Source organism: Petromyzon marinus, chromosome 43 (genome assembly GCF_048934315.1).
Source record: "Petromyzon marinus isolate PM22_M1 ecotype Great Lakes invasive population chromosome 43, UKy_Petmar_22M1.pri1.0, whole genome shotgun sequence".
Classification (NCBI taxonomy): domain Eukaryota; kingdom Metazoa; phylum Chordata; class Hyperoartia; order Petromyzontiformes; family Petromyzontidae; genus Petromyzon; species Petromyzon marinus.
In genome coordinates this window covers 6334116-6361255 of record NC_133709.1, presented here as the reverse complement: position 1 = coordinate 6361255, position 27140 = coordinate 6334116, and the positions used below count along the sequence as shown (strand labels likewise).

Genomic DNA, 27140 nt, shown 5'->3' with positions numbered 1-27140 from the left:
CTCCATGTGGTCGCGTGGAACTTCTCTACTCCGGTTTTCCCCGCCACATTTGTAACACTGAGCAACACGATCTTTGTTCCTGGGTAGCAAGTGTTATTTTCTAAACGCTTATGCCTCAAAAGTATAGAAAATGGCTATTATTCCCCCCACAAACTTTGCTTTTGTGACCAGGATTTTACGTGAAAGAATAACACAAATGCGCACACCACGTTTTCTCATTGAAAATAAGTAAATTTCAAAATAACACTGTCCTGGTCACGAAAGCAAAGTTTGTGGGGAATAATAGCAATTTTCTGTACTTTTGAGGCATACACAATTGGAAAAGAACACTTGCTACCCAGGAACAATTTCTTTGTTACACAGTGTAATCAACATCACGCGTTTAGAGTATTTGGCTGCTATACATTTCCACATGACACTCCACTTCGTTGAGCTATCGTTGGTGGCCAGGTCACTTCTGAAAAAGAGCTATGTATCGCAGTGGCCCCTTACGTGGTAAAATATTTAAAACATTTTAATGTCAAGCCATTCTCTCAGAGATTGTCCTCTCTCTCTCTCTCCTGTTCCTTCCATTGTTTTTGTACAAACCAAACACAAATAAACTCGATGCACGTTGCACGCGCGCAACGAGTTCATTTGCATTTGACTGTGGAAGAGGAATAACATCGATGAATTCGGAAAGACGTGGCGTGGTTGGTGGACCGCGAGGACTCGAGTTTGGGAAACCCTGGATATAAACCAGCGTCCTTCACTGCAAAGCCTAGCGGGCCACTGGCCGCCCCTGGTGGCCTTTAGTGTGGGGTCCCCCAATAAATACACAACACGTGAAAACACCCAACCACCTCGCACCACCATCATCATCGTGCTGTCAACCCCCCCCCCCCCAATGGCTTCAAATGTGCGGCGGCCCTAGCGGCAAAAGTGGGCCCCCACCCCCACTTTGAAAATGAGTGAAGAACAACAACGGATTTGAAATCCATCGCTGCACTTTGACCTTCAAGCTCAGCGGGCACGGGTGGGTGGTGGTGGTGGTGGTGGGGGGGCGGTCGCCGAATGCCACGAACGAGGCAACGTCGCCCCCTAGCGCTCGGTCGGCGTTGAACGCGCGCGTCGCCTCAATGACGACGACAATTTGTTGAGTTGACATTGGGCAGCAGCAGCAACATCACCACCACCGTCGTCGCCGCTTTAATGACGAGGGCAATTTGTTGAGTTGACATTGGGCAGCAGCAGCAGCAGCAACATCACCATCACCACCACCATCGTCGTCGCCGCTTTAATAACGAGGACAATTTGTTGAGTTGACATTGGGCAGCAGCAGCAGCAACATCACCACCACCGTCGTCGCCGCTTTAATGACGAGGGCATTTGTTGAGTTGACATTGGGCAGTAAGCAGCAGCAGCAACACCATCATCATCATCACCGCCATCATCATCATCAGCGCAGCGAGCAGCTTGAAATCGCCGGGCCAAACACAATCACCGCCGCAGCCTCGGTGACGATGACGCCCAGCAAACGACAGCACGAGCTACTCCAACAACTACAACAACCACCACCACCACAGCAGCGGCTGCAACAACAACAACAACAGCAAGGGGCCATGATGTCCGGGTCGCTACCGACGGCCACTGCGTGTGCGGCGCTGCTGCTGCTGCTCAGCCTGACTACAGCAGCAGCAGGAGCAGCAGCAGGAGGAGCGGCCAAGATGACAGCCAGCGAGAAGCGAGAGGTCGGCGGCGGAGACTGGCGACGTCCCATTGGACCGGAAGATCAACAACAACAACATCATCATCACTATCAGCAGCAGCAGCGGAACAGAGGGTCGCCGGCTGAATTGCTTCCAGCTCGACACAGCAGCAGCAGCAACAACAACAAGGGCATCACGATCAGCAGCAGCAGTAGCAGCAGCAGTAGCAGCCGCTGTGACAGGGACGCGGACGTCTCCACGATGAGACGTCGAATAATCCGTCCGCAGGACTCCGTTTCTGCCGGGGCGCGTTTCGTGTCGGCGCCGCGGGGCGTGCGGCGTTGGCGCGGCTGCCTGGAGGCGTGCTGTTCGCACGTCGCCTGCTCGGTGGCCGTGCTACAGGGAGCTCCAGGCGACGGTGGTGATGATGATGGTGACGACGACGGTGGTGGTGATGATGGTGATGATGGTGACGGTGGACCGGAGCTGAACTGCTACCTCTTCGATTGCCCGCGGGGCGATGATGGACGCAACGTGTGCTCGTTTTCAGCACACCAGGGATACACGAGCTTTGTGCTCAACGAGAACGGCAGAGGAGGTGGCGGTGGTGGTGCTGATGATGATGATGGGAAGGAAGAGGCGGATCGGGAAGATGTGGAGCAGACGCGGGGGAGACATGGGGACGCCGGCGCTATCGGTGCGGTGACCCTTCACAATTGTGGTTTAATTTTTTTTATCAGTCCGTGTTACGATTTGTATTTATTTATAATGACCAGCGTGGGTGAAGTATGGTTACACCAACAACAACAAAAATACCCCCACGTGACTGACGTGGCGGGGTTGAGGCCCTTCAACAAATTGTGGATTGTAGTAATAGGTTTTACCCTTTTAACTGGCACAAAAACTGACACCTTTATTCAAGGCATCATGTTTGCGATAACCACAACACAAAGCAGTCAAAATGTTGTGGTTTTTTTTGTGCCGGTTAAAAGGGTAAAACCTATTACTGTATCCTGTTACTGGCAAAGGAGGTCTCATAATGTAAATTGTGGATTGAGAATGTCCTTGAAATAATTGTTGTAATTCCACCGTGTATGCTTTGTACGCTATCTACATCGCTGTTGTATGTTCCAATGTGTATCGTGTTTCCTAAATGCGGTTGTACGCCTGATGTACGCATGGCGGGGCAGCTCCGTGCATTCGACGTTACAGTGTTTGCTTAGCTTTGTATAATGTAAAGTACTCGCACTGTGTGGAGTTGCGTGCAAAGTAGCGGTGTACACCATTGGAAACCTCATTTGCCAGTAACAAAATATCATAATTGGTTTTTTTACCCTTTTATCTGGCGACAAAACTGACACCTTTTTTTTTTACAAGGAGTCCTGTTTACATTGACCACAATACCTGCGGTCGGAACGCAAACAAAAGACAACAAATTTTGATTTCAAGCTTTCGTGACTGCAGTAATTCATATTCTTAGCTCTTTCGGTAAAGTCACGTTGAAGGGAAACAATAAAATAATAAAATATATAAAACAATAAAAAAATTCTCACGACGTTTCGACCATAACACAAACGTCGTGAGAATTTTTTGTTTTATATATATATTTTATTATTTTATTGTTTCCCTTCAACGTGACTTTACCGAAAGAGCTAAGAATATAAAATACAACAACAATGATAATGTATTGGCACTGTCCTTGAAATTGATTTGTCCACACCCGAGACAGCTTTCTTTAGAGCCTCGTCCCACATGGTGTTGGACCAGAAGACGCCAAAAGGCGCACAACTCAAAGGCAATGCACCATCAGAGTAAAAAGTGTCAGTTTTGTTGCCAGATAGAAGGGTAAAAAAAACAATTATCATATTTTGTTACTGGCAAATGAGGTTTCCAATGGTGTAAATGCTTACACCCGAGCTCTCATACATACATTATCAGAGTTGTTTTTTGTTTGCGTTCCAACCGCAGGTATTGTGGTCAATGTAAACAAGACTCCTTGTAAAAAAGGTGTCAGTTTTGTTGCCAGATAGAAGGGTAAAAAAACAATGATCAAGTAGCGGTGTAGTTTGTTAGTCCGACGGGACGGGCGGGGACCTCCTCCTCCGCCGCTGCAGCAGCAACGTGGAATTTCCTCCCATTCAACGAGGTAGAGCCACGGTAAAGGCGCAGCCCCTGCAATGTCTCGACTCAACGCCACCGTTGGCGATAGGGGCCGCCAACTACAGATGCTTAGTGCCGGATTAAGCTCGTGCGGGGCCTGTAACATATGTTAAAAAGAGGCCCCTAATTTTTTTTAACAACACATTCAAACACTATTTTTTTTACTTGCATAGTAAAGCAATTGTATTTTTGTCGTTTGCTATACAGCCAGATAATGCGACAAATCGCTAACCTTAAACACCCGGTCGTTCGTAAAAGTTGAAGGCGGTATAGTACTATAGTAATAGGGCAAGTGCAGAATCGCCAAACGGGAATTGACAGCTTGAAAGCATTTAGCGCATGGGGGCCCTTGAAAGTGCGGGGCCCGTAGCTACTACACATGTAGCTTACATGTGTAGTAGCTACTACACATGTAGCTACATATGTAGTAGCTACATGTGTAGTAGCTACTACACATGTCGAGCTACTTGTGCTCCTGGGGTAATTAACCCGGCACTGCGAATGCTGCTGGGCAGCTCCAAGGCAGCCGTTGTCCCCGGGCTTGACGCAAGTTTCACGCTGCCGACGAGAATACAAACAACTCCCGTTCGTCATAGCTCGATTGTGACGTCGTCGATGCACTTGGCGCAGTTGCGTTGGGGCAATGACGTCGTGGGTGGTGTCGCGATGACGTCATATGAGTTGCAATGACGCTCGTGAATTTGTTGTTGTCAGAAGTATATATTTTTGTTCAAAGCACGGTCACGCAATTACCCCCCATGACCGACACGGCGCGGGGAGGCCTTCATCCAGCAGTGGATGGATCAAGGGCTTCTTGACATTTCGTTATTAACATGACCAGTTTTTTTTGTTGTGGATTTGCTGTGGAATGTATGTGATTGTGACCGGTGATTGCCCCAAATGGTGATCGTGATTGTGACCGGTGATTGTGTGACCCAATGGCGATCGGAGACCCAAGGTCGATTCCCGCTCATGGCCAACACCAGTGACGAATATCTGAACCGGACCAGGGCCTAACCTAGGTCGACTCAGCCTCAAATGAGTACCTGGTGCAGTGTGTAAACATCGCCACTGGGGAAACAAAGGCGGTCAAGGGGTGGTGCTGGCCACCGACTCCTGTGAGTACGGTGCAGGCATTCATAGGTGCTCGCTAACAGCACTTGCCCCAACAGTCTGTTAAGGCTACACGGGGGATATTTGTCTCTTTTTTATGGGTGATTGTGTGTACTTTTGTGCCTCATGAGTGATTGTGTGTGATATATAATGTCTCCTTATGTGATTGTGTCTGATTAGGTGTGCCATGAGTGATTTTGTGCCGGAGTGTGGGATTGCGTGCCGCAGTGTGGGATTGCGTGTGATTGTGACACGAGTGATTGTGTGTCTGTGATTGCGTGACTAGGCGTGATCGTGTGTGATTGTGTGACCAGGCGTGATCGTGTGTGATTGTGACCAAGCGTGATCGTGTGTGATTGTGTGACCATGTGCGATTGCGTGGACCGTGTCTGATTGTGTGGCTGTGACCGTGTCTGATTGCGTGGCTGTGAGCGTGTGTGATTGCGTGGCTGTGAGCGTGTGTGAATGCGTACCTGCGTGTGCCCACTTGTATTCACGTGGAGGGCTGGTGTCCTAACCCCTGTGCCAGGTGAAGACAAGCCACCGCAGGCCCAGGCCGGTGCCGACGTGCTGCTGCGCGTGCCCGCGAGCGGCGCCACGCTGAGCGGGCTGGGCAGCGTGGACGACCACGGCATCACGGCATACCGCTGGAGGCTACTTAGTGGAGATCCCTCCATGCAGATGGCGGTCCGTACATGCCACCCACATGAAAACTCCGGTCACTGTCGCAGCAGCAGCAGTGGCGGCTTTTGGCTGCTAGCCATCGAGCAAAGACGGTCACTGCATCGCGCGCTTTCAGATGCGCTTTCTGCAGCCGTCTGGAACGCTCTGCCTTCCGATATTAGGAAGCCACTCATTTCTTTAAAACTGCTTTTTGCGTTTAGTTTGTTGTTCTTCCCCCGCACCTCCGATTAGCACGGTTGGCTACATGGTGCGAAAGAAGTTCGACATATATACATACGCCGGCCAAATTACTGGCATAATCAAAAGGCCCAAATTACCAAGCGGGTCAACTACAGCATGCTTAAAGTTGTAATAGGTAAGGGTTAAGTGTTCTAGAGTTTACCGGAACAAAAATATTCATCCTTCTTATCATGGAATAATTCCCCATGTATGTATGTACGTTGAACTTCTTTTGTACACAGTCAACCACCCTAGACCATATGGGATACGTGCTTAAAGGAAAGGAGGGAGACATTAAAAGAGCATGGGACCCATTCCTGAACAACTCACTTCACAATACTCTTTGGTTCTTTCGGTAAAGTCACGTAGGTATAAAATAAAATAAATCACGACGTTTCGGGCGCAACACAAGCGTCCGTCATCAGGTGGCAAAGCACGGTCTGCTGCTGAGGCAGACTGTTTTAAAAGGTTTGAAATGGGTGTAGCCTAAGGGTAATAAAGAAGTGGGCGGGGCTAGTGATGTTAATGTGAAAAATTAGCATGTAACTTAAGAAAAGAAGGAGAGCGGCCTCTTCGACGAGGGCACGGAAGTGGCTATGTTAATGTGAGAGATTAGCATGATGTTAATGTGAGAAATTAGAGGGTACGGAAGTGGCTATGTTAATGTGAGAGATTAGCATGATGTTAATGTGAGACAGGGTATGGAAGTGGCTATGTTAATGCGAGAGATTAGCATGATGTTAATGTGAGAAATTAAAGGGCACGGAAGTGGCTATGTTAATGCGAGAGCTTAGCATGATGTTAATGTGAGACAGAGGGTACGGAAGTGGCTATGTTAATGTGAAAGATTAGCATGATGTTAATGTGAGAAATTAGAGGGTACGAAGTGGCTATGTTAATGTGAGAGATTAGCATGATGTTAATGTGAGACAGAGGGTACGGAAGTGGCTATGTTAATGCGAGAGATTAGCATGATGTTAATGTGAGAAATTAGAGGGTACGGACGTGGCTATGTTAATGCGAGAGATTAGCATGATGTTAATGTGAGAAATTAAAGGGCACGGAAGTGGCTATGTTAATGCGAGAGATTAGCATGATGTTAATGTGGGAAATTAAAGGGCACGGAAGTGGCTATGTTAATGTGAGAGATTAGCATGATGTTAATGTGAGAAATTAAAGGGCACGGAAGTGGCTATGTTAATGCGAGAGATTAGCATGATGTTAATGTGAGAAATTAAAGGGCACGGAAGTGGCTATGTTAATGCGAGAGATTAGCATGATGTTAATGTGAGAAATTAAAGGGCACGGAAGTGGCTATGTTAATGTGAGAGATTAGCATGATGTTAATGTGAGACAGAGCGTACGGAAGTGGCTATGTTAATGTGAAAGATTAGCATGATGTTAATGTAAGAAATTAGAGGGTACGAAGTGGCTATGTTAATGTGAGAGATGAGCATGATGTTAATGTGAGACAGAGGGTACGGAAGTGGCTATGTTAATGCGAAAGATTAGCGTGATGTTAATGTGAGAAATTAGAGGGTACGAAGTGGCTATGTTAATGTGAGAGATTAGCATGATGTTAATGTGAGACAGGGTACGGAAGTGGCTATGTTAATGCGAGAGATTAGCATGATGTTAATGTGGGAAATTAGAGGGCACGGAAGTGGCTGTGTTAATGCGAGAGATTAGCATGATGTTAATGTGAGACAGAGGGTACGGAAGTGGCTATGTTAATGCGAGAGATTAGCATGATGTTAATGTGAGAAATTAGAGGGCACGGAAGTGGCTATGTTAATGCGAGAGATTAGCATGATGTTAATGTGAGAAATTAGAGGGCACGGAAGTGGCTATGTTAATGCGAGAGATTAGCATGATGTTAATGTGAGAAATTAGCATGTAACTGAAGAAAAGAAGGAGGAGAGCGGCCTCCTCGACGAGGGAGTGCAACCCAACGGGTGCAATCCAAAGGGCCTGTCAGTATGAGAGTGCAACCCAAAAGGCAAGAGAGTGCAATGCAACGGACATGTGAGCATGAGAGAGGCATAGAGAGACACACAGAGAAACGAAATAACAGCTGACATAGATTCACTTCACAATCAGAATCTTTATTTAGACTGGAGGAACCCCCGATGAGCTAATGAAGCTCTTTTTCACAGATGTCCAATAGGGGCGGGTGAGAAAGTTACTTAAACTGTCCTCATGTCTGAAGCCCTCGTGCCCTGTGTGACCAGGACAGTGTAGAATATACATGTATCAGAAATGTGAATTAAAAAAAAAATCTATCTCCGTATTGGCACGCTGCAAGAACGTACAATAACATCGCTGTCTTGTGCGTTACGATGGTTTGCGTTGTGCAGAGCTCGGAAGATGGACAGCTGAAGCTGTCTGGCCTCAGGGAGGGTGTGTACGTGATGCGTCTCACCGTCACGGACACGGCAAACCAGCAGGGGTCGGACGAAGTTACCATCACCGTGCTCCCCCCGCCCGCCCACACGGACGTGCCTTCGCACGATCCGCCCGAGCCTGCGATGCCTGCCAAAGCACCTACAGGTTCAGTAGAAGCCGGATATTTTCATGCCGTTATATATGCACTGGGGTCGCCCAGAGAGGCCGGCGTCAGAGCAGGCAATGTGCTCCCTCCAAGTCACACACAACCGGCCTGTTTTTTTTTGTCGCTAACGAATAAGAGGGCCCCACACGGCGGTCTGCGCAAGGCCTCCAGCCCCAGGCCTCCAGGAATCTCTGGGCTGGGCTAAAGAGGGCCTCATTTCATTCTTCGCACCAGGGCCTAATGCCAACCGCGCTATGCCATCGCCGTGTGTTGTTCGGCATGAAGTGATGTCCGGCGTGTTTGTTCCACATGCTGGGAGCTTCTTCAGGAGCTCAATTCGGTGTTGCGAAACTTGGGACATCTTGCCGAACAACACACTGCACGGCCCGAAAACACGGCGCAACCCGCGAGAACATTCACAGCAGTGGAACCTCGTTGAACATTAGGCTCACGTGGTTTGTGAACGTTGCTAAATGATCAACTTGATTGCCGTTTGGGGCCATAGCCTGTGCCCTCTTTTATGCCACCCCAACCCTGATTGGCTGCCAGTTCGCTGAACGTTCCAAAAAGTTCAAGCCAACGGCCATCGCGGCAAGATAACCTTACACCCCCGTGACATCACCAAAGTGACACTTAAGTGACCATTTCATCATCTTAAGCGGGTGGAGTGATCGAGTGGGAACCCACCTGGAAAAAAAAATCTGTAATTGATGACAAAAGCCATAATAGAAAAAAATCAGTGCCGACCAGGAAACATTTCAATCTACACACAATAACCCACCTTGATGCAACACTGGCTACGAATGAGAAAAACTCAACATCAGTTCAAAATAGGATCAAGCACTCTGGCAGGATAAAATATACGTTGATAATGAACTCTACTTTAATGGCGTGAGAGCTCGTGGATGGAGCGGCAGACCAGGGTGATTATAGTTACATTTAGCTTGTTATAGTATTGTCTAAAGTGTGCATATTATTACATTTAGGATTACATGAAGCCACCACACAATGGTCTTTAAACCTCACATTGCAGCAGAAAACACACGGATAACCGTCCGAGAATTACATTAAAATTATCTTTTTAATTGACCGATTATAACCATAAACTGTTTTATTTACCAAGTAAAGCCTATTGAGCTCTTAGCTCTTCTTTCAGAGGAGACATGGTCACGTATGGCACCTCCGATTAGCACCGTTGGCTATGTGTGGTGCAAAAGAAGTTCAACATACATACGTACATGATAGCTCATCGAAGTGGCTTATATCATCAAATGGGGAAATTTATAGTAGCAGCCAAATAATCTAAGCACATGTGTTCTTTTAAGTTGTAGGGCAAAACTGGAAGATCTGGATACAAATCAATGCAACCGCCACAGGGATAGAGAGAGAACAGGCAAACTTTAAATATACAACAGGCATAGTCAGGGTCGGATCGAACCAACAATCTCCTCCGTACCAGGCGAGGGAGATAACATCTCCTCGCCACCTCATCGCCACCTCATCGCCACCTCATCGCTCACCCCACCATTCGTCTGCCTGGCTTTGAGCTGCCACGCAATCAACTCGTGGGCCCTACAGGTTAATTACTGGCCAGGGTGCGCGTGCGCGGCTGACCTCCCTAAAACACCCGGGTGCCAATGTGACCACAGCCCACTGCGTGTGGATTATGGTCAATAATGGACCGTGCCATCGCCCGATGTTAACGAGTGCCCCCCCACCTCCCCCATGACTGGGCTCGACGGTGGGGCTCAGGGGCAGTCCTTCTGCGCTGCCGATGGAAGCGGCTGTCACCTGGCTCGGCGAGAACAGCATGCGATAATAATAATAATGATGATGCTGGAACAAAAAAATACCGAATTCAAGTGTGCCACCTATCTGCCTCAGGGAGGGTATGCCACTTACAGTATTTAGTACAGAAAAAAACGAGTATTTAGTAGAGGAAATAAAACGAGCCCATTGTAGCCTGGCTTTTGCCATGTCACGCTATCGAAGCTGGATATAAGCACACCGTATATAAGCATCAAAACTCAACACGTTCGTTAGTAACACTGTGGCCTTCAAAAGTAAATCTCACCTATTCTACATTTCTCCTTTTAAGGCCACAGTGATATTTACGGATGCGTTGCTTTTTTTGTTGTGTTGTCCTTGTGCACCACTGTCCACGCAGTGTCTCCCAGTTTGTTTTTTTCAAATAAGCACAGTTCTGATATAAGCAACGCATCCTTATATTACGCTGGTGGAGGGTGGGAGGAAGGCGAAGGGCAACTTCTGACACAAGCACCACCCGCTTCAGATATAAGCGCACGTGGCCTTGCTCCCAAGGGGTGTTTGCCGATGCCCAGCTTCTACTTAACAGTAATCGCCGGGTCGTATTGGCTATGCTATGGTATCGACAAGGAGAAGGCACTGTCGCTTAATTGACTGCCTTGCCGGTGTGTACAATGTGTGACATCATTGCACTCCTGGCAACTAAGTGTAGCTCGGTGCATTTGTGTCCCTCCCGTATCAAAGGTCATGGGCTCTCACAGTGTTTACCAAAGCCACTGAATGGGGCCTTTGCAACCCGATGTGCGCCTTCACCTGGTAGTCAGGTCGTAGGTCGTACGCTGTACGTGTGCCTGATGTACACCAATGCAGAGAATACTGAACGTTTACAGCACTTTGTCAGTTCAATAGTGGGTGGTCTCTCCACACCATGCCAGTCATGTTGGTTGTTTCTATGTATGTTGAGCTCTTTGTTGCACCGTACGTAGCCAATCGTGTGAATCGCCATACTAATGACCATAGTTCACCACACTGGTCAGTGTGGGTTGGTGAAGGCAGGGGGGTCCGGGACCGGTTCAGATGTCACCTGCCACATTGACGTGAGCTGCGGCCGGCAAATCGAACTTTAAGATTGTCGGGTGCTAAACACTATGCCAACAGACGTATGTACCGTTATTACTATTTTAAACCCACAGTAGTTGAAATCTTCAACCTGCACTGATGGATTTGGTGAAGTACGGTCAAGCAACCCCCATGACTGATACGGCATGCATGGGGAGGCCTTCATCCAGCAGTGGATTGACAGAGGGCTATAATTTACATTGAACTATTTTAAGAAAATAGCGATAATGTCCAGCATCTGTTTTCATAACTCTTTGGGGTTTTTATCCACAATTGTTCCCAGTGGCCCAAGATGTGCACAACATCTCGGAGAAGATGTATCGCCAGCCCTTCCAAGCGCAGCTTCTCTCCAGTAAGCCCAGCAGCATACACTCAGCTGTTGGCCCAGTCAGCATACGCTCAGGTGTAAGCACGCGGTAGCCAAACCAAGGGAAAATAATTCACGTGCATTGATGGCTGTTTGTTTATATTTTGTAGAGCGCCTTCACCCCAGGCGCTGAAAAAACGGTGATAATAGAATCATTTTTAGATGTATATGTTTTTTTTCTCTCGAGACTGGGAGATCGATGATCGATGTTCGGTTGCCCGAGGTTTGATGGCACTCGCCGTGATTTCTCGCTTAACAGTGGTGGGCCACGTGAAAGCTGCCATCTTCCACTCCAAAATGTTTTGATGGCAGGGGCGTACCAGGATTGAGGAATGAGCGACAGCGGTAGAGGGTAGGGGAGGGACGGGAAGGAGTGGAGGGGCTAGGGGAGGTAAGAGGAAGAGAATGGCCAGGAGGAAAATATGTCCCAAAGAAACCCCAAGCTTAGAATGGAATTACACTCAAAAGGTCCACACAGATGGGTTACAAACCCCGTTTTAATCTGTAACACCGTCTCATGGGCGCCCCCTACCGTCGTGGGGGTGTGGGGGGTGCTGGAGGGGACTGAACCCCCCCCCCCTGCAGAAGGCTCAGCCCCCCCCCCCCCCGCCCCCCCGCCGCTCCCCCGCCGCCCCCCACCAACTTCTAACTTCCCTTAGACAAGGCTTTGAGGACTTCCCTAGTCTACACAGGGGTAGAGAGCTCGAGCAGAATGCACGACTCAAGGAGACCGTTATCGTTACCCATTAACGTTTCGTTTAGAGTTCATGCCCTCTTGAGTTTTTGTATCCCCCCAGCCCCCCCCCCCCCCTAAACTTTAAAGAAGCGTGCCACTGCAGGGTTGGCAGCAAATGTACGCGATCCACCCCCGACCGTTGCCTCCCAAGTGCTGGATTACAGACGTGTGTGTACGTGCCACCATCCCGCCGGATCTAACCACGGTCCTCATTAGAAGCGAGAGTTTTGCGACACGATAATCTGGTCACCTGGAACTGCAATGGCCGACAAAGAACCGCGCGTGGGTTTGTACTTCGTTCGGATTATCTCAGATGTGAGCGATTCATAGATAATCATCGCTGGGTAGACAGGGCAGAGTTCGTTCGCTGAATTTGTATTGCAGCGCAGAGCAGTTTTGGCTTTTGTGGTGCAATTCACAGTGATCTATGTGTGTGTGTGTTGTGCATATTGCAGTTCACACTAACCCCGGTGCCACGCAGAAGCAAGTGGATGCTGTTTATGTCGCACCAGAGTCTAGTAAGTTCAACTTTTTGGAACATACATTGCATATGGTTCAGTAGTGCTGAAGAGTGAATCAATGGCTGATGAAGTTCATGGGAGCTGTAACCATGGTGATCGTGATAGGAGAGTAATGTGACTCCCTGCGCGTGCGTGGGTCCGTGGGGAGCGGTGGCGCAGCGGTTAGCACGCTGCGCTACGAACCTGGCGAGCCGAGTTCGATTCCCACTCGCGGCCAACACCAGTGACGATTATCTGAGTCGGGAGACAAAGGTGGTGGGGCGTGGCGCTGGCCACCGACCGCCTCGTCTGCCATGGCCAGCCTTCATAGGTGCTGCTCGCTAACAGCACTTGCCCCGGCAGTCCATGTGAAGGCTTTACGGGGGATCTTTGTCTTTGTGTGAGCAGGCGCGGTGCTGCCACTGGCGCTGGGCCTCGCCGTGACGGTGCTGCTTCTCGTGATGCTCGGCGGCCGATTCTTCGTCGCTCGGAAGCGGCTCAAGAAAGGACGGCCGCTCGTGTCCGAAGAGTCGGACTATCTCATCAACGGCATGTACCTCTGACGGCGCGCGCCGTCTCCCGCATCGCCCGCCCTCCTCCTCACACGTCGGCTAGTTTTTTTCCGCTTTTGTGTTGTGTGTCAGGTTTTCGTTGTTGTTTTTCGTTGTGACAGTTTCTGTTTTAAATCACTTAAATTGTACGCGTTAAATTGTGACCTCCCGCTGCATCATGTGAGCTGCGGTCTAGCATGCCCAAAGCACCAGGCAACTGGGTCAGTGATGCCCACTGGTTTAGTACCTTTTATGGACACCGTGAGCTGCACAAGCGGTTTTTCCCGTTTGATCCGTAATCCCCAACAGCATAGCTACAATAGCAGAATTGTTATTTCCTTAACCAGGCTATAGCGCTTTAACTCAAAGCGTGTGCGCGTCGGCAAATTAGGGGTGAGAGATAGCGCGTTGGATCGGCGAACGATATCAGTTGGGAAAGTCACAACACATTGCATAGAATCGCAGGAGAATCGATGAATGCAGATTCGTATATATACATATTGTGTGCCGTGGTGTTCACGTGACCCCCAGAAAGCTACCGGAGGCCACTACAGTCACCACATTGTTTTGAGAGGAGAACCGATTGTTGAGTCGAAATGCGTTCCCCGCATCGTCACAATTTCATCGGATTACCGCCAGGGTCAATCGTTACATCCCTAGGTCAAGGCCGCCCAGAGTGGCGGTGTGGGGGAGGGGGGGGCAGATTTCCCCGGGCCTCAGCCAAAAAAGAGGAGCCCACAACGGGGGGGGGGGGGGGGGGGGTTCATGTGGCATTTTGCCCTCGGCCTCTAGCCCTGGGCCTCTGTGGCTTCCTCTGGGTGACCGTGTCCCAAGCATATCTTTGAGCAGCTCTCATTTATACCCCCACGGCTTTGTCAGCACCGCACTTGGTACTCCACACAGGTTTTTAGCGTGATGCAAGTCCATCGCTGGGGGGCATTTCACCGCCTCACCGTGCCGCAAATTCCTGGCCACCTCTAGGAACGTGTGTATCCGAATAAACGGGCACTGAATTGCGTCCCTCATGTGTTAATAACGGTTATAAGTGTGCAAAGGAACGTACAAATTTAATTGAAAATAGTTTAAAACAAAGCAAAAAAACCTTAAGTCTTAGGATTATGAGTGGACGATTTTGTAACTGGTGGGCTCGGTCGGACTTGGCAGCAAGTTACTTGGTGGCAGGGTTTTTTCATGCATCGTTTGTGAACGTGAACGACGGTGTTTGTGATTGCGTTGCCACCAGCAGCCTTGTATGCTTCCGGCGAAGTATTCATCACAAGGTACGCGGCATGCTCCCTCTCCGTCGCCTGTCTTCTCCAAGTTCCCGCAACGTTGCTCGATTCCAGACAGAGGTAGATTCATACCTGCCGTGTTATCATTAGTGTTCTTCTTTGCAGGCTGCTTTGCATGATAAGCCTGTGATCAAACATTTTTTTTTTCTATTCGACTGGTTGATATATAAACAAATATATATTCAGCTCTGGAAGGTATTTAGTCTACTCTTCCACAGTGGCCAGATGTCTTGGAAGAGGTGTGAGTACCCACACTCTACCCCACCACACAAAACCTGTCAATTAACTAACAGTCTGGCTGAACACCACGGCCGCGACTGGGGAAAAAATAAGAGTCATTTTTATTTCGCTCCGCGGCACTGGTACCTGGGCATTCATTCTCACGTGACCTCATTTCTTGAGCTTACCAGGGATGTAACAAGGCATAGATTAGACTATCTTGTATATAACGAGTTCACGTGAACCCTGACGCTAACTTGAGGCCTGCTACATTCAATGGAGCGGGGGAAAAAAAAAAAGAGACTCGACTCTGCGAATCAAAGTGTGACCTCAAAGCGTGACAATTCGTCACCTTGGCAAGGGGAGGAGGAATCCTTATGAACGATCCTGGCCCCTGGAACGTGTGGTGCTGTGGCTCCTTCTATGCCATCGGTGTCTACGGAGCCCAGCTGCTGTAAATGCCGAAGCTTGAAAGGACAGGTCTCCTGATTCACGAAGGTATTCGCGGTTGTGCTCTACAGCTCTCCGTTGTGTCTTCGGGTTGTACCGCGCATTTTGCCCGGCACGATGTCCAACTCTCAGCATGTGGAGCGAAATGTAAAGTCGGACATCGTGCCAAAAAGCACGAGGTACGACAGCTGTGCAGACTCGAGAAACTGCCGTCGGTAAAGTTGCTCAGTGGCTCTGTGCAGCTTCAGGTCTGAGTGGGACGACACGCATTTCTAAAAGTGTGTAATAATGGGAGTGGAAAATCTATTTTTCTCCTCTATTCACGCCAGAACCAAAGTTTGCGAACTGAACTCTGTGTTTGACAAAGCTGCTGCGTTAATGCGCTCAAAAAGTTGGGGTAAAGACGATATGTTTTTTTAATGCGTATAATTAATCATGTGAATCGCAAGCACATCCAATGCATTGCAATTTCTAAGAATGCATTTCCTAACGTCGATCTACAGTTGGGAAAAATTGTTCGACCACAAAATGTTTGCGACTTGTATCGAGTCGCTTCTTCTTCTTGAGAATGGCAAGACGGAAAAGCAACAGTTTTGAAATAAGTTGTTGTAGAACGCCAAGTTGCTTCAATCAATCCAAGGAGGAGCAGCGGCTGTCGCCGTGTGGATCGCAGCGACTGCCGCCAGGATGTTGCACGGGTGGCGCGTTCGTCGGTGACGCGTTGTTTGATCGTCTTGACTTCACCGCAGTCGCAGTTCGGCAATTCTTTCAACGTCCGTTTGTGGAAGGTGTGCGCGCGTCTCCCAGTTGAATGTACGCCTGTTGAAATTCTTTCGCACCGTACGTAGCCAACCGTGCTAATCAGAGGTGCGGGAGAAGGACAACAGACTAAACACAATGAGCAGTTCTAAAGAAATTCGTTTTCAAACGAGATTATTTAAAAGTGCACAGCTCCAGTGGCTTCCTAATATCGGAAGGAAGAGCGTTCCAGACGGCCACAGAAGCGCATCCGAAAGCGTGCGACGTGGCGACCAGTCTTTGTTCCATGGCTTACCCAAAAAAACTGCTGCTGCGGCGGCGAGGACGAGAATGAAAGTTGCGTTCGAGCGTTGTTCAGCGCCGTCCACAAGTTGCTTGCCGCGAGATGCAAGAGAGAGAAGGTACCGGCGCAGTCGACTCCTCGACGAGGGTTTTTCGTTTTGCCACGTCGCCGAGTGTCGAGGTTTAGACAACGCCGACGCCGCAACATACGATGCAAACTCTACTCAACTCAGTCGGGGGAGGGAGGGGGGGGTCCTCAGATATTTTTTGCCGAATAATTTTAGATGTTTCGCGTGCTTTTGGTTCGCAGTATCATAATCATCATGATCATCATCATTGCGAAATAGCCGTTCGTCGTTAAACCCAGTGCTCCTCGTTGCGTTCACACGACGGGCAATTCAATTGCAAATGTCATGCGTTAATTTAGAAGACATTAGGGACGGCAGATGATAGGTTGAAGCGGGTTACAGGAGAGAGTGAAATATACGCTCATGTATTTTTTTTTTAATAACAAGGTGAATATTTGTTGGGAGAGTACAGCATCACAATGTCATTTTTTAAGGTATTTTGTTGATAACTCTTCCATTACATCTTCGCTCAATTCTGATCATCAAAGGGGAAAGTGACACGTACATATTGTCATCAGTTCGTCGAAATACTTCATTCATAATCGATGCGTGAATTCACGTTCGGGCTGGGGTTTTTTCATTTAACCTGTATTGGCCTTGAAATCGAGAAATATGCACGAAGTAATGTAAGGTAACATGCACGCGCACTACCCACAGCTAAAGGTGTAGATATATTGAAGTGCAGTTAATGATTTACCAATTAAAATGCCCGTTTCCAATGACGAATGTCATAAAACAAAGAACATCTGAATTTGCGTCAACGTGTCTTCAAAGCTACGTGTTATAACAAATTTGCTATTCATTGCGTGTGTAATGTCTTATTTAATATTTATTAATACCCAAATAATAAAAAAATCGCGCACAAGTGGTACGTGTCCAATTCAGCCTGTATGTATTTGGTGTATTGTGTCGCTCGTCATTTAACACAAAACGTTCTATTAACCCGCACGTTTTATTTTTCTGCTGCTCGTTGGCACCCATGCCATTGCATAACAACAGATATGGACTCTTCACAGAAGAGGTGGAAGACAGAAGGTCGAGATACGATTGTATTCTCACATGCGAGATAGGAGATGTATCGAAATGATTCTAAATATATTTAGAGAAGATGGCAGATGTGCAATGAATTGGAAGAGATGTACAGAAATACAAGCAAGTGGATCTCAGAATATTGACTTATCCTGGAGAAATCCGATGAGCTATTGAAGCTCTTCTTCGCAGATGTCCAGCAGGGCACGTGATCAGAAAGTTATCTGCAGCAGTACCGCACAGTACAGCGCTTACTGGCATCATTTTTAGCCAAGAACTCCACCCCCACCCCTAGAGATGACATTCCCCATGATCAGGGGTCGGCATCCTGGGAATCTTTAGGGACCTGGCCTGGTGACGTTATTAAGGCACGCCGTCTCGTATTCACCACAGTGCATTACGCTTCTTGTTATGGTTGCCGACTCCTGGCCATGACCCAAACCTCCCTCGTGTCACATGACCACAAACGCTGCAGGGTAGTAAGATGGGCATCTAAAAAAACTATTTCAGATGTGCGGCTTCAGTTTTTAATTGGTTTCCCCTCGAGGTCCGCAGCCTGCTCGTGACATTGCAATGCACACAAGAGGGCAACAAACGTTCATATTTTATTACTGCAGCACATTGTAACAAAAACAACACGTAGACACCAAAACCAAATTGACCCTCGTGAAGTATGGTCAAACAACCCCCCCCCCCCCCCCTTTCATAACTGACAGCGGTAAAGGTTCAACGTTAAACGTAAGTGCTTGTTTGTATACCATTATAACAATTCCAATTGTTTATGCTAACCAGCAATGGGTGTCCATCAACAAGCAGGTGATATATAAAACTCAACTGATAAAAATACATATACATGTATATTACACATTTTGAGCCCATAACAGTTGATTGGCAGATCACATGCGGTGGGGTACAATGTGGGTACTCCCAACGCCTTCCAACACGTCCAGCCAGCCAGCGTGGAAGGGTTTGGTAAAAAAAAATATCCTCTGGATGGGCTCCATGGAGGTCCCTCGAGTGGAGGGCCTTTCCACCAGCAGTGGCACGAGAAAATAATTTGCAGGGCTGCTCCTTTGTCGTTTATAGTGCAGATTGATACATCACAACGTGCAGAGCACGCATTTTTTTTGCAGAGCCACCGCAGAAAAAATGGTAACCATACACCCCATCACGATACACACATTATGCAATGACGCAATCACGCCATTTAACCCTGTGGCACATGCGGAGCTCATGAGCTTCACTGTCGGGCGAATCATTACGAGCACACAGCGGTATTCGTGGGTGGATAGTGTTTGTTACTGCAAGCCCAATACCGCTTAACCAATGTTTAAAAAGATGTGCAGATCTCGACACCAGCCCCATTCATCACCCTCCCCCTTCTCTCAAGGTGCAGTGCAACTACCCACGGGGCTGCTTTCACGAAGGGCAATTGACATGTTTCAGGGACAGCATTAAGTGTGCATGTGTCTACCCTAATTGAGGGTTGTGAAATGTCACTGTGAATAACCCAACCAAGAATATATTTCCAGTGTTATTTATATGAAGACATTACACCCCCCCTCCACCCCACGGTATTCGCAGCTGATTGGCTCACAAGTGATGACATCACATATATCCCTCTAAGACCAAAACAGGATTTCTCCACAACTCTGGCTGTCGCCTGATGAGGCTGGTTTTAATTACCGGCGAAACGTCGTAATAGAATTGTAAATTTTGTGGTTGTGCTCTCCAACACACACCGGTGTGCTGAACTAGTAACTAACTGGCATGTTTTGTTTACTTTGACGAACCTTACTAATTGGCTGTGTCGGGTGCTGGTGGGTTTAGCGACATTTAGATTTACATAATCTAACCCAAAAAACTTATATTATGGATAATATTGATTGTGAAAGCCTACGTGTTAAACTAATTGAGGGTTATATATTCTTGGTTCTTTCGGTAAAGTCACGTAGAAGGGTCTTAATTGATTGATCACGCTTAAGGTGGCTTTCAGACCGCATCCATTATTTTTCGTCTCCCCCCTCCTCTTTTCCGAACATAGATGGACTCGTCCATCTGAACAAACTGTCAAATCGCTCTCCGTGGTGCTAACGTTAATAAAAACGCCACTTTTTTCAAATTTTCTTGCTGTGCTTTTCACACCTGATGATGATGATTGCTTGTGTTGCAGTCGAAACTTCGTGAGAATTTGATTGTTTTATATTTTTATTATTTTATTGTTTCCCTTCTACGTGGTGACTTTACCGAAAGAACCAAGAATATGAATCCCTGCAGTCACGAAAGCTTTAAATCAAAATTCAGGACGACGTTTGGAAATCTCTTAAGATTCCGGTAGGGATCGCGCATAGCCGGGGGAATGGGGGGTGGGGGCATAGTGACAGAGATCGCCGCTTGCTCGAGGTAAGCGGCCATACATTCAGTCACGCGATTTTGGACGATTTTTGACCCCCCTTCGTCACACGGCGTCACAGTCAGACCCCCCTCAAATATGACGTCACAAAGCTCTGTCCCCCCCCCCAAAAAAAATATAAAACATGCTTCAAATCGCTTTAAACTATTGTCATTGTAGTGCGTATTTAATGTGGCGCTGCACTCTGATGTTGTAGGAGAAAACATTTATTAAAAAGTCTATTTAATTCAGTAGAACGTGTTGTCTATATTTAAAGTTGCGCATTTTGATGTGACGTCACATTTCTCACCCCCCCCCACCCTCGTCACACATCGTCACAAATGTCTGACCCCCCCCCTAGGTGCATGACGTCATTTATGGACGGCCCCTTGACCCCCCCCCCCCCTCCCTGTACGCACGCGTACTTTTTACACCCACCCCCGAATCCTATAGAACGGCCGATATTTAAACCACGCAGAAACGATCAAGGATTAATGAAAGCTTTAAATCAAAATTTAATTGAGGGTCGTTCATGAATAGGGTGATAACCCGCAGCATCTCATTGTCCAGCTGTCCAATGTGTTTTCAGACTGTACCGCACACATCATTCGGAACAATGTCTGAAGTTTCACTCAACGTGCTTGGGAGCAACTTTTCACGCGCTGGGAGCTTCATCGGATACGGGAGCAGAACGTCGGACATCATGCAAAGCAAACACGCATGTGCAACCCGAAAACAAGTTGGAGAGCTATACAGGACAACAGTGAAGACCGACGCAAAGTTTATTGCGAGTAGGCAGATCTTTCCCTGACCATGTGTGGGGAGATGATGAACAGTGAATTGCAAAGTTCCAATGAAGCTAGCGTGGGTTATATTTAAATATATTGGTTATCAACCAATGTATCCCTCAATTATCCTTCCATGTCACCTGACATTAGCTTTATTTAATGTATGGTGAAACTGGCATTTAGCATGCTGCTTTGAAAAACCCAACTCACTGGATCACGTATCGAACAATGCCTCAAAACTTGACTTGCCTCTTGTGAAAAATGCAAAGTTATAATGATGATGAATATACATTTTACTTTTGTGACGTGTACATTTAAGACTGTGTAATAATAATCAGTCATTTGCTATATGCAATGTAAATAAAGTATATTTTAGGAAACAGTACAAATATTGTGCATATTTTAGGATTTAATGTAAACAAAATCAATAACAGCAAGAGACGTACCTAAATCAAAAAAACATTTTCGCATGTTAATGGGTTTAGATGGCATTAGTATCTACGTATTTTAAATAATTATCTTTGTTGGAAAAAAAAATATAACTGTGTCTGGAAGTGCAATTTCACACACCATACGTATTATACTCGTGGTAAACATTTCCTTTAGCCGTGCCGAGATAAAAATCAACAATGCGAGTGGCACATCAAACAGGTGAATTGGTGTCAAGACAATGTATGGAAAAGTCTGACTGCTACTGTTGCAGTTACTTTTCAGTTAAGTATACCCAAAGCGAGATTATTTTAAAAAAAATGCGTGCACTCTCTCGCCTACTTCAGCATTTTCTTGCTGTGGTTGTTCCACCTGATGAAGATATGCTTGTGTTGCGATCGAAACGTCGTGATTTGTTTTATTGTATTTCTACCTACGTGACTTTACCGAAAGAACCAAAGAGTACGGATTCCTGCAGTCACGAAAGCTACAAATCAAGAGTGTTCATCACATTACAGTCAAACGGATTCTTTATTTCCCAGGGCTGGAATCAAAGTCAAAGTTCAGAAACCAAAGTTAATGTTTAGTACTTTTTTGCGCCATCATTTCCCATCAAGCTGAGACAATACACTCACTGCACCTGAGACCCCCCACTTAATCACAGCCACCAAACGAAGACTAAAACTATCTCTGATTAAAAGTTGCAAGCGTGTAGTGTTTAAAGTTGTTTGTTTACCGCCCATCCAAGGTTCTGGATATATAAATAAAAAAACTTATCCTGGCTCTTGTTACTTCACCCACCTACAAAGCATTCTAGAAAACCCAACTACAATAACGATTTGCTTGAATGCATTCACACCAAGAATGAGTTCGGGGCAGCTCTCAAGTCGATTGGGACAGATCCCTCGTGGCGAGGTAAAGTGTGGGTCCCTCCACACATCTTCCAAGCAGGCTGGCCAACGTGGAAGATGTGTGGGACTCTTGAGAGCCCTCTCGAGCGGAGTGTCCCTTCCACCAGCAGCGGGGTTCGAGCAAGCAATCGCAATGAGATGTGTGTAGAGTATTTTACTTGTATATCGCAGTTCTTAATCTACATTGTTACATCATCTAACATTCTAACCTATCATCACTGTGTTAGAAATTATTAACGTTGGCAAACACACGTTACCTTTACTGTGAAAGTTTTGGAGGTGTAAATGCCTTGCCACGATTGTGTCACCACAGCCAAACCGCGACCGATGACAGCCACCACCACCACCTAACGCTTTCATCCACCCGCTCCACAAAAAGTTAAATCTCACCACGGTAATCTATCATAAAAGCCCGGCGTTCCGTTTGTCCGTCAACTAAATTATAAGAGCCTTCCAGAAGGCCCGAATCAAAAGGTTATAGAAAGTGGACCCCCCCCCCACCGAATGTGGGGGTAAAAAGTTGATCCAAAAGATTTCCAAAAATTGTTGACCCCCCCAAAAAATGTTTCACACCCCCCCCCCCCACCAAAAAAATATTTTGTAGCCCTCTATACCTACACGCCCTACATACAATAGTCGATATTTATTTTGTAGGTATTTATGTCTACATCTGTCTGTCGCCCCCCCCACCACCACTGTTCAGACGTCTCAGTTTGACTGCTCGGTTTGGTCAAGGCTGGTGGTAAACAGGCGTTGTTGCTCTGTTTAAATAGGACTGCGCATCAGTACGAACGAGTAAAATACCTTCGAAGACATTTTAATTTTTTTTGTCCAATTTCTCTTTGCATCTAAAAATTAATGTTGAGGCACAACTCAGTAGTATCTGCACACATGGGGGGTGGGGGGGGTGAAGAGGGCATCAGTGGGGGGCGACGGGCGAGGCGTGAAGAGCCGAGAAGCCCTTTGCAGGAGCTAGAATTGGGTGTTTGTGTTTTTATTATGTCCACCCATAATAATATGTTTTACTGTCAAGGTTTGGGGTGTGTCACTCACCGACTGAACATCACAGAACACGTTAAACCCGACTACCACAGCAAAGATTGGTGGTGCTACAACATAATGGAGCAAAAATCAGTTTGGACTACGCATCTTTCACCAATGAGCTGATATTGAAATTGGCACTTGGAAAGATCTTGGATGCGCTCGCACCACTTGCAAGTAGAGCTTCATCGAAAATCTCACCACCCACCCTCGTCACACGCAGCAACATTGCTCCTTGTTAATTGGTTTGGGGGGCAAGTGCCGTTTGCTGAATGTGTTGAAAGTTAAATTCGTATTCTTGGTTCTTTCGGTAAGGTCACGTAGAAGGGAAATAGCAAAATAATAAAAACAGACAAATACAATTCTCATGACGTTTCGATTGCAACACAAGAAGTCATTATCATCATCATCGGGTGTGAAAAAAACACAGCAAGAAAATGTTTAAGAAAGTGGCGTTTTTTTTCAAATGTTCTTGCTGTGGGTTTTCACACCTGATGACGATGATGACGATTTCTTGTGTTGCAATCGAAACGTCGTGAGAATTTTACGCGACTTTACCGAAAGAACCAAGAATATGATGAATCCCTGCAGTGTACGAAAGCTTTATTATCCAAAGTTAAAATTTGTCTTCTTTTGCGTGGGCTGGGGATCACCGCCGTCGAACGCCAGGCCACCTCGGGGCCTTTTTGTCGTCGTTTTTTTTCCCACCACCCCCTTTTGACACGTGGGGGAGCAACTTCTCGGCTCGTCAAACGCCCGCGAAGTAACGCGTGGGCACGAAGGGCATCTTGCTCACGACGACGTCTACCAACTTCTTGCGGACCTCCACTCGCAGCCGCGTCCCCGGCTTTGCGAGGCCGCTCGGCACGTACCCCATGGCGATGTTCTTCTTGAGGCACGGCGACGGACACCCGCTGGTCACCTCGCCGATCTTCTCGCCCTGCCCGTCGACAATGGGCGCGCGCTGGCGTGCGGGAGGCCCCGACGAGACGAGGCCGACCCTCTTCCTCGCCGGCCTCTCGGCGATCTGCCCCAGGATGACACCGGCACCGGGGAAGTTCCCCTCGGCTCGCCTCCTCTTGCCGATGGTCCACAGCAAGGCGGCCTCCACGGGCGTCGTCGTCTCGTCGATGTCGTTGCCGTACAGGCAGAGGCCCGCCTCCAGCCGCAGACTGTCGCGGGCCCCCAGGCCCGCGAGTTTCACCACCTCCTCCTCCTCCTCGCCGCCGACGTTGCGCCGCAGCCGCTGCTGCTGCAGCAGCGTCTCGACGAGGCCCACCGCGTGCTCCGGGGCCACGGATATCTCCACGCCGTCCTCGCCCGTGTAGCCGCAGCGAGTGACGCGGCAGCCGGCCACGCCGAAGACGCTCATCTCGGCGCTGTGCATGAAGGCCAGCCCGCCGAGGTCCTCCGACACGCCGGCCTGCAGGACCCTGGCCGTGGCTGGGCCCTGCACGGCCAGCAGAGCGGCGTCCACGACCTCCAGGTCGACGTCGCGGCCCGCGCTCTTGAATTCGCGCAGGCGCTCCCGCATGTGCGCCAGGTCTTTGTCGGCGCAGCCGGCGTTCGACACCACGTGGAGGTGTCCCTTGGAGGTCTTGGTGACGATGAGGTCGTCGACGATGCCCCCGGCGTCGTTGGTGAGCAGAGACAGGGTGGCCTGGTCGTCCTTGAGGCCGGCCACGTCGGCCACGGTGAGGCTCTCCATGAAGGCCACCGCGTCCCTGCCCAGCACCTTGCACTGCATCATGTGCGAAACGTCGAAGACGGAGCAGCGCTCGCGCGTGTGCAGGTGCGACGAGATGAGGCTCTCCTTGTACTGCACGGGCATGCTCCAGCCGGCGAACCCCACCATCCTGCCGCCGTGCTGCCTGTGGAAGTCGTACAGAGGCGTGCGCTTGAGGGGGGCCTCCTCGGGGGGCACCGAGGAAGCCCCCCGAGTCGGGGCCGCCAGGCGCAGCCGCCCCGCGCGGGCACCCCGGGCAGCCATCCGCGGGCACGTGGCGCTCAAGAGTCGCGCAGTCATCGTTAGCGACGATGGCTCTCACCACCACCACCTCGCTTCTTGTTGTTGTTGTTGCTTCGAGTGCTGTTGTTGTTGCTGCTTCGAGCGGTGTTGTTGTTGTTGTTGCTTCGAGTGCTGTTGTTGTTGCTGCTTCGAGTGGTGTTGTTGTTGCTTCGAGTGCTGTTGTTGTTGCTTAGAGTGCTGTTGTTGTTGCTGTTGCTTCGAGTGCTGCTGTTGGTGTTGCTGCTTCGAGTGCTGTTGTTGTTGCTGTTGCTTAGAGTGCTGTTGTTGTTGCTTCGAGTGCTGTTGTTGTTGCTGTTGCTTCGAGTGCTGCTGTTGTTGTTGCTGCTGCTGCTGCTTCGAGTGGTGTTGTTGCTGCTTCGAGTGCTGCTGTTGTTGTTGCTGCTTCGAGTGCTGCTGTTGTTGTTGCTGCTTAGAGTGGTGTTGTTGTTGCTGTTGCTTCGAGTACTGCTGTTGTTGCTGCTGCTGCTTCGAGTGGTGTTGTTGCTGCTTCGAGTGCTGCTGTTGTTGCTGTTGCTTCGAGTGCTGTTGTTGTTGCTGCTTCGAGTGCTGTTGTTGTTGCTTCGAGTGCTGCTGTTGTTGTTGTTTGCGCGGTTCACTTCTCACCCCGGAGCTCTTCTCGTGCGGGCTGAACGGCCGTGAACGCGGTACACTCCTAGCCCGGGGCGGTTGTGAATGTTTGCGTGTGCTGTATTGTTGAACTTCTTTCGCACCGTACGTTGCCGAGCGTGATAATCGGAGGCGTGCGCGGGGAAGAGGGGGGGGGGAACAAACTAAACGCAGCAAGCCGTTGTTAATAAATAAACTTCTATCGAGAAAGTTGTGAGGCCGAGTCTTATTTGTGGTGGGCAGTGTTGAGTTTGCCCAAGTGTCACTCACCGCGGCACAACGGGTTACTTTTTACGCAAAAGCGCCGCACGACAAAGTCTGCGAAACTCCCTTCCTCTCCGGTCCGTCCACGTAACAACTTGCTGCCGCGAGCACCGCGGAGGGCCTCAGCTGAGCAGGGAGTGTGAGAGGATGATGATGATGAGGAGGGGACCTTGGAATACCCCGGCCAGGCAACACCCCCTCATCACGGCCAATCGCAGCCTCACCCGCCCACTTAAGGAGGAAGCGTCTCGCACCACAATCATCGTCATCATCATCATCATTAATGTCGTCACCATCCAAGGGTGTCTGTGGGACCTTTTTTTTGACAGTAATTTTTAAATTATTGGGGGGGGGGGGGGAATTAACAATGGGCTTTAGTCCTTATGTTGCCTGAAAAGGGTTAAGCTTATTTGTATCATATCGATGGAAACTTTTTTTTTGCCAGTATCAACATGATGGGGGAAAAAAAAAGAATAAGCTTCGGCCCGTTTGTTGCCTGAAAAGGGGTAAAGCTGATTCGTTTTTTTACGGGACCTTTTTGCCAGTAATCAAAACGATGGGGGTGAAAAAATAATACCCTTTTCATTGCCAGAAAGGGTGAAGCCTATTCATATTTTTTCATCATTTTGATTCTGGCAAGAATGTCCCATAGATATAACTGATCAAACCCGACCTTTTTATACTTTGATACTTTGCATTGCCTTTCGGCGTTCTCTGGTCTAACACTGGCGAGACAAGGCCACAAAGAAGTCCATTGTCTCTGGTGTAGGCCGATTACTTTCAAATACAAATGCTTATATTATCAGAGCATGTTTGTTTGCATGTCTTGCCACAAGTGCGTGTGGCTAATGCGGACTTGGTGGCTTGGAAATAGGTATCTATTTAGTGGTTGAACATGTCCACTGCACAATTCGTCATTTGTGTTTCCACTTGCCTCTGTCTTGTGCCAATATGCTCGTGGAGTGCCACATCTTTCTGGCACCAATCTCTTACGATGTCAAGTCGTTCTCTGTTAGGTATTTCTCTCTTTCCGGTTCCTTCATTTTTTCCGAGCAACCCACTTATG

At 48.3% G+C, this 27140-nt stretch overlaps 2 protein-coding genes across 2 annotated transcripts; one reads left to right on the top strand and one right to left on the bottom strand.

Annotated features, from left to right (window-relative positions):
* Window positions 1-1092: 1092 nt before the first annotated feature.
* LRP11 (LDL receptor related protein 11) lies at window positions 1093-17450 on the top strand. The gene is made up of 6 exons (XM_032969933.2): window positions 1093-2385; window positions 5491-5648; window positions 8222-8414; window positions 11585-11653; window positions 12860-12922; window positions 13313-17450. Exons 1-6 carry the CDS (start codon window positions 1356-1358, stop codon window positions 13465-13467), a joined length of 1668 nt encoding a protein of 555 aa, XP_032825824.2. The 5' UTR covers window positions 1093-1355; the 3' UTR covers window positions 13468-17450.
* A 3042-nt stretch (window positions 17451-20492) lies between these two features.
* Window positions 20493-26283, bottom strand: AMT (aminomethyltransferase). Its single transcript, XM_076073745.1, has one exon. The coding sequence runs from the start codon at window positions 25199-25201 to the stop codon at window positions 23924-23926; it is 1278 nt and encodes a 425-aa protein (XP_075929860.1). The 5' UTR covers window positions 25202-26283; the 3' UTR covers window positions 20493-23923.
* Window positions 26284-27140: the final 857 nt, after the last annotated feature.

Bases quoted from the DNA above. Each gene is read 5' to 3' on its own strand.
- LRP11 (XM_032969933.2), top strand. From the start codon at position 1,356: ATGACGAGGGCATTTGTTGAGTTGACATTGGGCAGTAAGCAGCAGCAG. The intron at 11,654-12,859 runs GTAAGCCCAGCA...TGCATATTGCAG, and splicing joins CCAAGCGCAGCTTCTCTCCA to TTCACACTAACCCCGGTGCC. The intron at 12,923-13,312 runs GTAAGTTCAACT...TTGTGTGAGCAG, and splicing joins TTATGTCGCACCAGAGTCTA to GCGCGGTGCTGCCACTGGCG.
- AMT (XM_076073745.1), bottom strand. From the start codon at position 25,201: ATGACTGCGCGACTCTTGAGCGCCACGTGCCCGCGGATGGCTGCCCGG.